This window comes from Pipistrellus kuhlii, unplaced genomic scaffold (genome assembly GCF_014108245.1).
Source record: "Pipistrellus kuhlii isolate mPipKuh1 unplaced genomic scaffold, mPipKuh1.p scaffold_m20_p_42, whole genome shotgun sequence".
NCBI classification, from domain to species: Eukaryota; Metazoa; Chordata; class Mammalia; order Chiroptera; family Vespertilionidae; genus Pipistrellus; species Pipistrellus kuhlii.
Window position 1 is genome coordinate 1,451,903 of NW_023425543.1, and position 15,831 is coordinate 1,467,733.

Sequence of the window (15,831 nt, forward strand, 5' to 3'; positions counted from 1 at the left end):
ATTATCCACTTAATTCAGGTTTAAAAATCTATTGACATTTTAAAAAATATTTTCTTATTTGTTAAAATTCTCCTGGTTTTATTTCATATTTCTTTTCTACTTCTACTTTCCATGAATGTTCTTTCTTTTATTTTTTCATGTGGGTTTTGAATTCACCATTTTAAAAAGTTGCAGCTACACTGATGTTTATCGTTTTTTACTTCTTTGCTGAGCTTTAGGATATCTTCCAATTAAGAGATATACAGTTTAGGATATAGAACTATGAATATTGTAAGTAGCAAACGCAGGCTGTACGGTACAAAAGCATATGGATCAGGCTAATTGGAAAGTGGAGGGGGTGGAAAGAAAACTGGGAGGAAGAGGAAATCAGTTAGTTTCAAGCCCAAAAGGTTGGCTTAGCCCCAGTTCCGCCCTTTGTGGGACACAATATATGATCAGTATATTTTCAGAAAGAAAAAAAAATCCACCCGTGGGGTAAGAATCTAAGCATCTATTTTCCATCCCAGCCACAATCAGAAGTCATTCTTTGCATGTATTCAACTCTGTATTTGCCTGCGAACAAAACTGAAGCTGGCAGAAAGATGTTCCATGTGAATTAGTTGGACGACAGCTTCTCATTGTGTCCGATTACATTGAGGCCGCTCACTGGGAGGAACACTGGGTGATATTGTCATGTCCCCCCCATGCCCATCAAGTTAACCCGCTTCTCTCCCACGTAAATGAATCGATGGTCCTTCCCAACGCGGGGGGCTAAAAGCTCTCTAAATCCTCATCGCAGCTTAGTAATACTTTAGGAATAAAAAGGCAGTTTATCTTTCCCATGTCACACAGTCTTCTTTGCTCTCCAGATTACATGGCTTCTGCATGGTTTGGAATAGCTCTCCTAGCCAATAAAGCAAGGAATGGTGGGAGCATGACCTTAGCTAGCAAAAGGAACACCCAACTTAGAAAAGTCTCCTGGCCCAGCAAAGTGGTCCAGAGGCCAAAACAATCACATCATTCATAACACCAACCATTCTGGAATTCGCCATTGACCGCTAGGGGGATAGATTGACGACAAAAACTCTAGCCCAGATGGTTGGCTTCCAAAGTCACGTGTAAGGTCTCCTAGTTGAGGCGTTGGGTGGGGCTTAAGCTATTGGACATCATGGTCAATTATCCACTTCAGAGGCTGGTTGGAGGCAGCACCGCAGGTCTGGGGAGGCCTAAACCCCTTCTTGATCCCCCTCCTCCTCCTCCTTGGAGATCCCACCACTTTGGGGTACAAAAAGCAGGGTTCAGTTCCTGCCACTTGCTTGTTGTGAGCTCCAAAAAGCCATCATTGCTCCTTCTTAGGAGTAAAACGAGCTTATATGATCAGCCCTCCCTGTGGGGGGATTTGAATGAGACACAGGGCCCTGAAGCACTATGGGTAATCACTTGCTGTGCAGGTGGGGTGACAGTTACTCTCTCGCTGCCACTCCCTCTGTCTGTGTGGGAGAGAAGCCAGCCCAAGCAGCTGCTGGTCATAACCCCCCTCCCACCCGGGAGCCCCGATCTAGAGGTAAATAAAAGAGGAGCAAGAGGGAAGGGACGGAACATGTTAAATTCCTTCTGTCACAAGGCTGACAGCTAATTTCCTTCTGGCCAACTGTGATTATTCTCAGGGCTTGAAGCACAGGATTATTTTCATGGCTGCTCACTGTTAATTAGAGGAGGAATCCGCAACCCGAATATGGAATCTGCTCCCTGGCGGCTAAAGCGTCTGATTCCTCTAAAGAAAGTTCAATGTTTTACCTAAAATAAAAGGTCAAAACTGAAAAATGCCCGTATGCCTTTGGAGGCAAAGAAGTACTATAGCGCAGAGAGCGGGACTGAGATTCAAGTCCTGTCCCTTTTGAGTTGTATGACCCTGGGCTAGTCACTGCACTTCTCTGAGTCTGTATTTTTTTTTAATATAATATATATATTTTATTGATTTCAGAGAGGAAGAGAGAGGCGGGGAGAGAGAGAGAAACATTAATGATGAGAGCCAACCATTGATCAGCTGTCTCCAGCAGCCAATTGAGCCCACATCCCAGGCCTGTGCCCTGACTGGGAATTGAACTGTGACCTCCAGGTTCACAGGTCAACACTCAACCACACCAGCTGGGCTCTGAGTCTGTATTCAAAATACAGCAATAGTATGAATCCTGCCCTCCCCCACAGACAGACACTGCGTGATAAATGAGATAATATGTAGGGAGTCGCTGAGCACCGCGGCTGTGGTATCAAACACCTTGTCTGCCTTTGGTGTGTGCCATTGGTAAGGCTAGTTAACCTTCCTGGACCGGTTTCCTTACCTGTGAAATGGGGCTAATAATAGTAACCGGTTTAGAGGATGGCGGTGAGGACTGAAGTGTAAGGGCAGCGAAGCGCTTGGAACAGATGGGGCCAGGCCAGAGCACACAGACAACACACATTAGCTCTTGTTATTGCAAAGGACGAATGTAAATAAGACGGGAGGACTCCAGCATGGCTTGAGTGCCATTCCAACAGCATCAGGATCGCTGTTCAGAGACCAGGGAACCGGCTCGGCTCTGCGGCTCTGCGGCTCCGTGTGGAGGCAGGAAGGGGCTAGCTCGCCAAGGGTCCCCTCAGGACCCAGGGAGGAAGCACTGCCCAGGTGCCAGAGTGAGGGAGGCCATGGGTGAAGGACAGGATCCTGCAGAAAGGTTGGCCGTGACTGAGAGACAGGTGCAGGGAGCAAGGGAGGGCTGCTGTGAGGTGACAGACTGCCGGGGGAATAGCGTAGCCATGGCGATAGGAATTGGGGAGGATGCAAAAAGACCCTGGCAGGAGGTGCAGATGCCAGGAGAGGAGCCCCTGAAAGGGACAGGGGCCCAGGTGAGAGCATGTCTAGAACCACACAAGCATGAAGCGGTTTCTGTTTAAATGGTCCCGCAATGCAACGCCCCCATCTTTACCCCACCCATTCTCCTCCGCATTCTTTGGGAGGAAGTGACAATGATGAGTGTTCATTGCTGTTCAGTTCCAAATGTGAGCGTGCATGGGTACACAGGAGCCTAAGGGAGCGATCATCACTCCCCTCCCCTCTCCCCCCTCCACCCGGCACAACAGCCCAGGTGGGAGTTGCCCAGTCTTGCCGGGTTTCCTCCAGGCTTCCAGAAGCTGCCTGAGGACTAGCAGAATCTAATGGCAGAGCCACGCGGCCCAAAGTCCCGGCAATGATTTATAAAGAGCAGCCGCCACGGGAGGGGGCATGCAGGCCAAGGTCAGGGAGAGTGGCCACAAAACAAAGCAGGGGTGGGACCCAGGCGGGCCAGTACCTAATCGCTTCCTGAGAGTTGATGCAGCCCAGGCTGCCGCTTCCTGGGGGAAGGGCTCCAGCGGATGGAGGGCTGGACAGGGCCCTCTGCTGGGGTCGCTGCGACCCTGCAGCAGCCTAGACACCACCGGCTTGGAGGGGGGGGGGGGAAGGGAGAGCCGCGACTGATCCTCGTGGGGCTCCCATGGGTGAACTTCCCTCTTGCAGTGCTTCCGTCCCTTTCTCCCCTGGAGGTCTGGGGCCCTGTAGGGGTGCCCTCGGTGCGGGGAGAGCACAGCAGAGGCCGTCAGGCTGCCGAGGCCTCCACAGCTCCCACCTCTGGCACCTCCTCAGGCCCCGGAGCGCATCCGTCCCCAGAAATACCGGGGCGGAGGCTGAGAGACCGAAACTCCCCTTTCTGGGTACTCGGCTTGTTCTCTCTTCCTAGAAACAGCCCCTCCCCTCCGGCCTAGAGCCCCGGACCCGAGCTCTAGGTCCCCACCCGGCGGGGGCGCCCACGCACCCCTTCTCTGCGCAGCCCGTTCCGCCTGCAGTACCACCCAGTGTCCGCGGGGGCGCCCCGTGCCCCGCAGCGCCACCTAGGGGCCGGGCACCTCCTTCTTCCTTCTTCCTTCCCTCCCTTCCTCCCTCTCTGCCTCCCTCTCTGCCTCCCTTCCTCCGGGGTACCCCCGCCCCCCGCGCCCCGCTTACTCCGCAGGGACTCCCCCTCTCCGGGCTCGCTCGGGCAGCGGGACCTTCCTTCCCAGCCCGGGCCCAGGGGCCGCTTGGGCGCCCGAGCGGCCCCCCTCCCGCCTCCCCGGGGGACGCGGGAGCAGCGAGAGGCGCGGCCGGGGCGGGCCCGGGGATCGGGCTCGGGCCGCGGGTGGAGGCGGAGGAGGCGAGGGCCGGCGCTGCCGGAGGAGCCGGGGAAGCCGGCGGTGGCAGCAGCGGCGGTGACGGCGGCGGGCGGCGCGGGAAGCCCCTGTGATTGGCACAGCCCGGGCCGGAGGAGGAGGCGCGGGGCGGGCGGAGGAGGCGGAGGAGGAGGAGGAGGAGGAGGAGGAGGAGGAGGAGGAGGAGGAAGGGGGCGAGCGCAGGCAGCGGAGGCGGCAGCGAGGAGCTGTGTTGCCACCTCTCCAGCCCCGGCAGGCAGGCAGGCAGCACCGGGGCGGCCGCCGCGGGCCAGGGGTGGGGACGGCACTTGGCCTCGCCGGGCAGCGGTCCCGACCCCCGGGCAGAGCGGCCAGGCGGCGGCGGCGGCGGCGGGAGCAGGATGCAGGGCAAGAAGCCGGGCGGCTCGTCGTCGGGCGGCGGCCGGAGCGGCGAGCTGCAGGGGGACGAGGCGCAGAGGAACAAGAAGAAGAAAAAGAAGGTGTCCTGCTTCTCCAACATCAAGATCTTCCTGGTGTCCGAGTGCGCGCTGATGCTGGCGCAGGGCACGGTGGGCGCCTACCTGGTGAGTAGCCGGTGCCAACTCCGCCGGCTGGCACGAGGAGGGGACGGCGGGCGTGACCTCCGCCCGGCGTGGAGGTTGGCGAGTGGTGCAGAGGCGGCTGCCGGGGGAGCTGCCGGCGGCTGGGGCTGCCGAGCTGCCGAGAGAGCCGGGAGCGGGCGGGACCGCGGATGCCGGCAGCTGCTCCTGCGGCCGGCGGGGGGCTGGGGACCCGGGGAGGAGAGGCTGCGTGCGGGCAGGTGGGCGGGAAACCTTGCCTGTCCCTCTGGAAAGTGCAGCCAGACGGAAAGTGGAGGCCCCCCCACCCCCCCTTGGAGAGGAAGGCATCGCGGATTTGGGGTGACCTGCACTTGGGAAGAAAAGCTAGTTAGCATCCTGCATCCTCGGCTCTCTCCATTCCATCCTCCTGGAGAACAAATCCATTATGCATCATTTTCTCCATCCGCCAATTATGGGGGTGGGTGGGTGTGTGGAATAGATTTAACAGCTTAGAGGAAATGGGTCTGAGTGTGGCCTGATCCCAACGGGGCTGAGTGGGGACCCCCCTGCTCCGTACCCCACTAGCCATCTCGGGGCGCCTGGAGTAAAGTTACCATACCTGGGGAGCAGCTGTGAGTTTGTGTAGTTCCTGCACCCACTCTGAGCCCTACGTCCCCCCCGCCCCTTGTCTGTGGCCCACAGGAGTTGCATCATTTCTCGCGCTGTATGTCTGTTTGATTTGCCTTCTAAAGAGATAATGATGCTCGGAAGGCCCAGGGGAGCGGAGGAGACGGCTGGTAATGACTCAGCATGTCAGATGCCCCCTCTGCTGCTCTCTCCTGCCCTGGCAGGTGGTCCCAACTCGAGTGCCAGAGAGGCAGGTCCCCACCCGAGTACTGTCCTGCCTAAACACGAGGCGGTTTTTCCGAGTGTTTGGTGTTAAATCATCACTTGACTATTGACCCGAAACCGGCCTCAGATGTCACAGACTTCCAGTGTTTGCGAGCAAGTTTGTGGAAACAGAAAGGGACACGATCATGGGTAATGGCTAACCGCATCCAGAGAGAGAACTTTTCCCCGGGGTACCCCTCGTGCCTCCTTCCTGGCCATGGGTTCCGGTTCACGAGGGCCAGACGCAAGGTCCCCCGGATCATTCCTAAGCCACCTCTCGGGACTCCCGGCTGGCCATCTGAGGGAAGCGTGAGCAGGCTTCGTCTGCGGAGTGGGGCAGTCGGGTATGTGGCTCCGATAGAAGACTGTCCAAACCCGGCTCCGTTCGTGGGGTGACCAAGTCACAAAGCTTCTGCAAATCAAGTGCGTTTCCTTTGGTCTTTGTGAGGTGAAAGGAGGGTGAAACCCGGTCCCTGGACACCCAGGATCTGCCTTGGCACATTTTGTTCTGTTTAGATTTTTGTTGTATAGGATGCACGTTTTCTTTTTTTCTTACCGTTACTATACCCAGTTGTACGCAGTACCTGTGGCCTTTGGATTTTTTGGGGGTAGGGGCAAACCATGGCTTGAGGGTCCGTGTATCAGAGGATATTTGTTAAAAAATTAAAATAGGTGCCTGTGTGCCTAAGATGCAGATGCACGTTCATAAACATACGTGGGTCTTTGTGGTACCATGTGCGAAGTATGTAATTCCTCAGCAGGTGGGTCCGTGTTTCAAAGAGGATAATTAGCGTGCGAACAGCTGCCTCCAGTTGAACAGTTTGTTTGCCTCTAACCAGTTTTGTTCAGCCGGGCGCAGCGTTCACGCGTGGCGAACGCCGACAGAACTTTCCCCACCACGAGTGACAGAGGCACGGCTTCGTGCTAGCTCACAGTGCTCTGTGGCTTTTAGAGAGGCACGAGGCTGGTCTCCCATCCGATGAGTGGCCCTAGCCCGTTAGAAAGGGAAGCGGAGGGCTGGTGGGGGGACGGAGGGGGTGGATGTATAGAGTCAGGGCTGGCCCCAGGGGATAGGAAGTTGCCTTTAATCCTGATACAGGCGAGAGGCTGCCCATCTGGTGGGGGTTCCTCGCCCTCCCAGCCTGGGCCGGTGGAAAAGCCTGGTTCAGGGGCAGGGCGACAGCCATCAACAGGTGACCTGGCAGGAGGCAGATGGGGCCCGCGGGAGGACAGGCCCCCGGAAGCGGACTCCATTCTGATTCCTAGGAGTGCTTACCATCAGGCGCTCGGGGCTGTGCCTCGCCTGGCTGCCCCGGCCGCTCCGCCGCCATCCGTGGGAACCTCATGGAAATAAATAGCTTGTCCGCCAGCGCCGACTGAGCCCGCTCGCCACGGGGTTTTGCTCTTCTGGGTCACTTGGGAGTGTTCATCTGTGATGTGGCAGGCGGAATGAAAAGTTTGTTACTCCTCCAGCTACGCGAGACTTGGTTACGGATGGTTGGACAGTTTACATGTCAGGATGTTTGCAGGAAGGCACATTTCTCCCTGAGAACCGCTGATGGCAGGTGGTCACACACGCAGGGTCCGTGTGCAGGATGCGTGTCCTATAGGATCGCCAGTCCGGGGCCCGTGACGTGATTTCCTACCAGATTCCAGAAGTCCACGCGGTACCTTTCATGGAGTCCTCCCAAGTGCGGTGTTTGACACTTGAGGCTTCGTTTTCGCTTTCCCCTTTTCTCTCTGAAAAGACAGATTTCGCGGTATCTTGAGTGACACAGGTGTGGTCTTCCCATCTGCTGACCTGAAACAGGAAGTAGCCTTCGATTTGAGAAGCCACAGTGAAAAGCAGGACTTTGTGTGTGTGTGTGTGTGTGTGTGTGTGTGTGTGTGTGTTCCTTTAAGGAGCCTGCCCAGATTACTCCTGGATATGAGAAAGCCACCCATCACTAAGCTAGCCAGGGGGCCAGCAACTCCTGCATGGTGTTGGGGGGGTCTCTCAGGGGAGTGCGGGACACTGACTTTGACCCTGAAGCCCAGACTCAGTGATCATGTGGGTAAGGTATTCCGGCTGCAAACCTGGGCCAGCTGTGGATTCTGAGATGTGTTCCTGTTTTACATCTTTTTTCATTGGAAATCATGCTTTGGATCAGCCAACAGTCCCAGGGGTGTTTTCTCTCCGTCACTGAAACTGCAGAACAGTCCCTCAGTGGAAGAAGAGAGACCCACCCGTTCAGTTTGATCGTCACCATATGAGGAGTAGAGACTACAAGTTCATATTCCTTTACTCGGGCCGAAACCGGTTTGGCTCAGAGGATAGAGCGTCAGTCTGCGGACTGAAAGGTCCCAGGTTCGATTCCGGTCAAGGGCATGTACATTGGCGGCGGGCACATCCCTGGTAGGGGTTGAGCAGGAGGCAGCAGGCTGATGTTTCTCTCTCATCGATGTTTCTGGGTCTCTATTCTTCTCCCTTCCTCTCTGTAAAAAAAAAAAAAAAAAAAAAAAAAAAAAAAAAATCAATAAAAATATATACATTAAAAAAAAATATTCCTTTACTTGGGACTTGTCTCCTGGCAGTGCCAGTCTGAACTCTGACCTACCTGCCAGGTTGTAACGTCTGCCTGCGTCTTGGGCCGCCTGGGGAAGGCGCAGGCCTATGGGGACGGGATGCAGTTATCTCGTGGGCACTTGATGGTGTTTGCGGAGATCCACTGAGCTGTTGCACGCCATCCGCTGAGAGGTTCTGGCCTGTGTTATCAGGTTCCTGAGGCCTGGGGCAGATAAGGCCGAGGACAGGAAATTAAACCCTCCGCCACCTCTGGGCAGCTGTGATCGCCACCCACATACAAACGCATTTGAATTCCCTCGGGATCAAAACGTAGGAAAAAAATGCCACTTTCATCTCTGCTCGGGGCGCACAGGTGGTCCCCAGGACCAAGGGCTGTGCCTGTGCCTGTGCAGAGTTATGCAAAAAACGAGGCCTGAGGTTGTGTGGCCAGGCAGAGATGAATGACTGTCTCACCACGTTCCGGCTCACTTGAGAGTCACTTGTTTTTTCAGGCCCGAGAGGAGCCAGTGGGCCGGCGATGAATTGGTGCGGTGACCCTCTGGATTTTTTTAAATTATTTTTCCTAAAGAACCAGCATTTAAAAGGTGGGTTTTGCACATCTAGCCCATGAGCTGGCAGCTGAGAGACATTTTGGAAGCCCTTGTCAAATTGGTATGATGACTAAGGCAACTGTCTTTCACTTAATCAAATTATTTTTACACACTTACGGTTTACTCAGAGTGACAAATTCCCTGCCATTTGCATAATCACTCTATTGCCCCAGGTCGTAAGAAATAAGATCACCCTGTTGTTGTTGTTTTTATTTCTTCTCACAGCGTGGTTGACAATGTTTACCGAATAATTCTGTAGGGGAAAATATTATTTCTGAAAGTTCTTTTCAACCAGCTTTGTGTACGTACACGCCTTGGTTTCTGTGCATGTGTTTAACTGAAAAAATAGAATTAGTTGTAGAGTGAGCAAGATCTTTCTGAATTTTGTAACTCTCTCCCTTTTGAGTTGGAGGAGGGTGATCCAGAGGCCTCTGCTATGGCAGGGCCTTGCTAATCCATTGCTCAGCATTTAAGCTCACTTTTTTTTTTTAATCCTCACCCGAGGATATTTTTCCATGGATTTTGAGAGAGAGTTGGAAGGAGGAGGGAGAGCCTGAGAGAAACATCGATGTGAGAGAGACACATCCATCGGTTGCCTCCCGCCCCCGCCCATGGCCAGGGATGCCTGCTGCCGGAACAGCATTGCTCTGCATTCGCTGATAAGTTTCCTCTGGTGATAGGCACCTGAACCAGAGGGTCTCTGGGAATTCCTCTTGCTCATGGGCTGCCTTGTTCAGGCACCGGATTCACTGGCCCTGGGATCAGTGTCACGGAACAAGCAATGATGAGCACACGGCTTCCTTCACGTAGACGCAGGCCTGGACTCATGATGAGATCTGTGATGCTATTGGCTGGTGACAGCGATAGAGCAGAGCCTGGCATTGGCCTCTGAGTCTGTGCCAGGCCTTCTGCAGCGGTGACGGGAGGGGCAGGGACCCGTGCTGAGCTGACCCTTGCCCTGGGATTCCAGAGTGCTCCCTGAGTGCCAGGCAAGGAAGGTGCAGCCTGCCAGGTGACCACAGGCAGGCAGGCAGGCATGCAGAAGGCGCTCACCCTTGCTGGGGTGGAAGACAGAACTGTATACATTTCTATAGCACCCCACTTCCGATGTCACAGACACAGAATGCACAGATACAACTGCATTGACTAACCACACTCCCCCAGAGAGAGGGGTCCATTTTCACTTCTCCTCACTTACATTGTGTACATGTGGTCTGTTATACAGCCTGCACATAACTGCTCGCATTACATATTTACATACATGCCCGTGTGCAGGGTCACAGAAACCAAATATTGTCTGCCATATTTTATTTGTTTATTTTATTTTTAATACCCAAGGTGTGCAGTTATCCCCCCCCCCCCACAATTGATATTTAGAGAGTGAGAGAAGTGGAGAGAGGAGAGAGAGAGAGAAACAGCAATGGGAGGGAGACACGTCAACTGGTTGCCTCCTGCAGGCGCCCCAAACGGGGGCTGCCCCGCAATCCTTGTCTGGGAATGGAACTTGCCACCCTTAGGTGTGCTGGGCCGACGCTTTAACCATTGGGAAACACTGGCCAGGGCATGGTTACTATTCATAGTGACACGGTTCTACATATTTACTGCAAATATACTAAGTTTGTATTCCCAACAAACTTAGTGAAACATAAAAGTGTTTCCATCACGCTTTGATGTGGGTGTGTAGTGAACTGTACGCTCAAGTTGTTTCCTGTTCTGCGTGAATGTTTTGTCTGGGAGCAAAAGAAATTTAAAAGTAAGAAATGAGTAACAACTGCTAATTCCCTTTATTGCTTTATAATGAATACAGTACTCCGTTTCATCTTAAAGATGCTATAAACATTACTAGCCATGTGGGAGGGGAACCCACCTCTTCTTGGTTATCTTCATCACTCATCGTCAGGGTATTTGGAAGTGAGTGGAGCAGGGACAGGGCAGGGACGTTCAGGGATGGCCGGGAAGCCCTCGGTCCCTGTTGCTCTGGTCTGTGGTCACTGAGGAGCAGTGACAAGAGTGTTGGACTTGGTGGCAAAAGATCTGCATTTGAACTTGGTCCTGCTACTTACCAGCTCCCAATGATCTGACTTACTTGTGCCTCAGTATTCCCATCTGAAAAATGGACATAACGAGATCCTGTCTTACAGATAGTTGAGAGATTGAAATAAATGGACATGTAATAGAGGGCTTCTCATAGGTGCAGTATTCAGTAAGTGTCTTTAAAAAAAAAAAAATAATAATATATATATATATATTATTGATTTTTTACAGAGTGGAAGAGAGAGGGAGAGAGAGTTAGAAACATCGATGAGAGAGAATCATCTATCAGCTGCCTCTTGCACACCTCCTAATGGGGATGTGCCCTCAACCAAGGTACATGCCCTTGACCAGAATTGAACCTAGGACCCTTCAGTCTGCAGGCCGATGCTCTATCCACTGAGCCACACCGGTTTTGGCTTCAGTAAGTGTCTTAACAATAATGGTGTAACCCTCTTCATTGATCTTGGCCCAGTGGAAGCCCCCGTGGGAACCTGAGGATTTGGGTGTTGGGTGAGGCTGGGGCAGCATTTCCCTAAACGAAAGATCTGGGCCCTTTGCAACTTGTTGTGTTTCTCTGGCTGAAAAGTGGCCACTTCAGTGGAGCGGCAGGAGGAGGGGACCCGGGAGAGACATGTGTTGTGGACATATGCTGCCCGCCAGGCAGCCTGTGTGAGACGTGCGACCTCGGAGCTCGGCCCTGGTTGCCAGGCAGGGCTCGGGTCTCTGGCCGCGCCCACTGCCTTCACCTGAGTCCTCTGGCAGCAATAGGCAGGGCCCAGCCGGCACACATCCGGGCATTTTCCTGACCTTGGTCCTTGCTGGTTTCTCTAAAGCCGAGCAAACGAACTCTGAGCACAGTCTGATTTCCCTCCCCTGCGGATTCATCATCTCGGCTTATGGGTTATGGCGATGGTTTTGGAGTCTACCTTCTGCACAGTAACACACTCCTCCATCTGCAGTGTTTGTTTGTTTGTTGTTAATTCTCACCCGAGGATATTTTTCCCATTGATTTTTAGAAAGAGCAGAAGGGAAGGGGAGAGGCACATACAGAGAAACATTGATATGAAAGAGACACACCGATTGGTTGCCTCCCACATGTGCCCAAACTGGGATCCGAGCCTGCAACTGAGGAATGTGCCGTGCCCTGGACTGGAATCAAACTCCGGACCCTTCAGTCCTTGGGCTGAAACTGCTGAGCCAAACAAGGGCCCATTTGTAGCTTACTATATATATTTCTTTATTGATTTCAGAGAGGAAGGGAGAAGGAGAGAGAGAAACATCAATGAGAGAGAATCATTGATTGGCTGCCTCTTGCAAGCCCCCCACTGGGGATCGAGCCTGCAACCCAGGCACATGCCCTTGGTGCGGGAATCGAACCTGGGACTCTTCAGTCCGCGGGCTGATGCTCTATCCACTGAGCCAAACTGGTCACACCTGTGCCGGGGAAGGATGGGGAGAGACCTGGGTTCTTCCCTATGAGTCAGGTTGGGCTGCACCGAGGAAGAAAGACTGTCAGCTTTCCAGAGCTCCGGCCTGTCAGCAGCCACAGTTGTCCGTGCAGCCAGCGGCCCCGGGAGCTTGAGGCCGGGCGTTCTGGTGACAACATGGAGAACACGGATGTCCCCTGGATGCGGGCAGAACCCCCAGAGCTGGCTGCTCCCAACTTCCCCATTTCGCTTCCTCTTTGTGGCTGTGAGCCGAGCCCTTCTGATGGAGGCCTGAGCAGCTCAGTTCTTCTGTAGAAGCTACGGTTGCCACCAGCTCCTGCTAAAGGACCGGGCGTTCTTCTCCAACAGGGAGTAGGACTTGGCTGTCTAAGAGATAATGACATTTGGTCACTAGAATGTCCCTGGACTTGGAACAAAAGTCTCCTTTGTGACTTCGCGCTCATTGAAAATGGGGAAAAGCAAAAGGCAACGTAGGCTGCTAGCAGCCCTGCCACTCTCACTCACCTCACCCCCGTGGCTTCCTCTTTAAATCCCCTGGTGGTAATGCCTTCTGGGATGGCAGTGCCCAGGTGGCATTGTAAGTCGCTTGGTGACAGAATCAAAGAGTCCTGATGGCAGCAAGGGTGCTTCTCTCCTTTGTGTTGGTTGTCACTAAAATCTTGGCTCTGGGGACCCGGGAGCAGGCTGTGCCCGCAGACACAGCTGGGCCGGCAGTGCAGTGACCTTTGTGTGCTCTTTGGTCTGTCTGTGGATCTGTGCGACTGTCCATGCACATGTGAGATTCTGTATGATGTGGTGGCAGATTCTAATTTGTCTGGCAAATTGCCTTTAATATGTATTTTTATTGATTTCAGAGAGGGAGGGACGGAGAGAGGAAAATAGATAGATAGATAGATATATAGATATTAGAAACATCAATGATGAGAGAGAATCATTGACCAGCTGCCTCCTGCACACCCTCTACTGGGGATCAGGCCCACAATACAAGCATGTGCCCTGAGCGGGGTAATCAAACCGTGACCTCCTGGTTCATACGTCAACCACTGAGCCATACCAGCCTGGCACAAGTTGCCTTTTAAAGGGGGTGGGTCTGTGGTGATGAACCTGGCTGTCCGGTTACCCTTAAAACATCTCTGTGGTGGGTCTAGAGCAGCAGTTCTCAACCTGTGGGCCACGACCCCTCTGCGGGTCAAACGCCCCTTTCACAGGGGTCGCCGAAGACCATGGGAAAACACAGATATTTACACTGCGATCCATAACAGTAGCACAATTACAGTTATATGAAGCAGCAACGGAAATAATGTTATGGTTGGGGGTCACCACAGCATGAGGAGCTGTATTAAAAGGGTCGCGGCCTTAGGAAGGTTGAGAACCACTGGTCCAGAGCCTGCTGTGGCTCCCACTTCGTAGCCAGCTGAGCTCCGAGTTACGCAGAGTTAGCAGAAGCGATAAGGAGCTGAGCATGTTTTCAACAAACAGTCCTGGGGACCGGAATAGAGCAATCTATTATACAATACATACTCCCAGAACCGCCGCCTGCCACTCCGGCAGCCAGCGTGAGGAAGGAAGGAATGATTACTTTTGCTTTCGTTTCTGCCCTTGCGGCGAGGGGAGAGAGCAGTGTCCCAGAGGTGCTGTTCAATTAGCGTCCATTATAATCCATTCCCGGGAATGGCTGCTGTCTTTCCCTCCTCCCGCTGTGGAAGAGGCTTGTGGGAGACGGGCGTGCTGGCTGTCTGATTGCTAGCCAGCTGTCCTCGCCCTGCTGCTCTCCGATCTCCAGCTGATTAGAATGAGCAGTGACCACCTTGGACACAAGCAGAGTTGAAATTGGAAAGCTGCTCCGGACTGGTTATGTAAGCCCCGAAACACTGTACCTGAAATCTCGTTGACCCTGCTAAGAATTTCTGTGATGCAGGTAGGAATTGCTTGGCAGCACGGGCCCAGATGTTTTCATTGTGTAAGATTCAATTACTGGGATGCAACCTGTGAGGTAAAAGAATGGGGTTGAGGAGCTATTCTCCCCATGGGCTCCGTGGATCAGAGTTTTGTTTGACACAGACCCTCTGAGCACCCAGAGCAGTGGTTCTCAACCTTCCTAATGCCTCGACCTTTTTTTTTTTTTTTTTTATTAAATATATTTTATTGATTTTTACAGAGAGGAAGGGAGAGGGATAGAGAGCCAGAAACACCGATGAGAGAGAAACATGGATAAGCTGCCACCTGCATGCCCCCACTGGGGATGTGCCCGCAACCAAGGTACATGCCCTTGACTGGAATCGAACCTGGGACTCTTCAGTCCTCAGGCCGACGCTCTATCCACTGAGCCAAGCCGGTTTCGGCGTGCCTCGACCTTTTAATACAGTCCCTCATATTGTGGTGACCCCCAACCATAAAATTATTTTCATTGCTACTTCATCACTGTAATTTTGCTACTATTAATGAATTGTAATGTAAATGTCTGGGTTTTCCGATGGTCTTAGGCTCTACAGCAGTGGTTTTCAACCTGTGGGTCGCAGTTGATGTCTAACTGCTCCCCTGCCAGCCTGTTTGCCCCTAACTGCCCTCCCCTGCAGGCCTAGTCCAGTGAGAACCGCTAGCAGGGTCGCCGAAGACCATTGGAAAACACAGATATTTACATTACAATGCGTTACAGTCGCAAAATTACAGTTATGAAGTAGCAACGAAAATAATTTTATGAGGGACTGTATTAAAAGGGTCACGGCATTAGAAAGGTTGACAACCACTGACCTAGAGCCACCCCATGGGACCAGGCGCCTGCCCATCTTCTCTGCAAGGGCGTAGAGGCTGCCCCAGGCCCGCGGTCATGGCCACTTTCAAGGGCAGGCACCCGCTGAGGCCAGCTGGAGAGATTGTGGGTGAGACAGATCCCATGGGACGCCCAGGAGTGCAAACGCTGTCCGCCAGGGTGGGCTCCACCTTCCGGCCGTTTCATTTTCTGGGGCGCGGCCGTGAGGACATGCACTTGGCCTTGTTCTGCATAACTTGCATGTGTTTCCCTGGGGCGCACCACATGGCACCCCACACGGTCTCCTTCAGAGTCCCGGCCTCTGGAGCCGTGGAGAAGGCCTCACCGAGCAGCCAGGGTGAGCATAGGGCGGAGAAGACGTAAAGGAAACTGACAGTTAAAATAGATACAAAAGAGCTTCGGACAGGCCTCTCCTGTCTGGACGCAAAAAATTTAGGGCAAGACTTTGCATTTAATAGGCGGCGTGCTGTGCTGGTAGATACCACGTGGGTCGCCAGGCTTCCTTGCCAGGATATCTTGGGGAAACAAAGAAAAAAAACCACACACAAACCCGTAAATTGGCACCTTCGCCGTACCTTCGCCAGTCTGGAGGTGCTTATAAATAGACCCGAAAGTCAGCAGGCTGTTCTGCTGCTTTGCAGCCGGTGTCGGTGAGAGCAGATGGGGAGGTGCATCTCGTTGCCTCCGGGGCTCAGGGCCGCCCGGGGGGCCAGCAGCGCTGGGCTGAGTCCACATGCAGTCCCTCGGAGCCTTTAAGCCACGTGGGCACCAGCGATTGGCCCACGGGCAGCGTTTCCATGGGTCCCGGTCTTAG

At 53.5% G+C, this 15,831-nt stretch overlaps 1 protein-coding gene across 4 annotated transcripts in view; it reads left to right on the forward strand.

Moving 5' to 3' along the window:
* Positions 1 to 4,356: 4,356 nt before the first annotated feature.
* Positions 4,357 to 15,831, forward strand: part of SLCO3A1 (solute carrier organic anion transporter family member 3A1) — a 102,410-nt gene continuing 90,935 nt past the window's right edge. For all 4 annotated transcript variants that reach the window (XR_004983382.2, XM_036411826.2, XM_036411825.2 and 1 more), the window contains exon 1: positions 4,357 to 4,742. Coding sequence is in view for 3 of the 4 variants with exons in the window: in XM_036411826.2 (XP_036267719.1) it covers positions 4,560 to 4,742 (183 nt within the window). In the remaining variant the exon portion in view is untranslated. The remainder of the gene's footprint in view (positions 4,743 to 15,831) is intronic.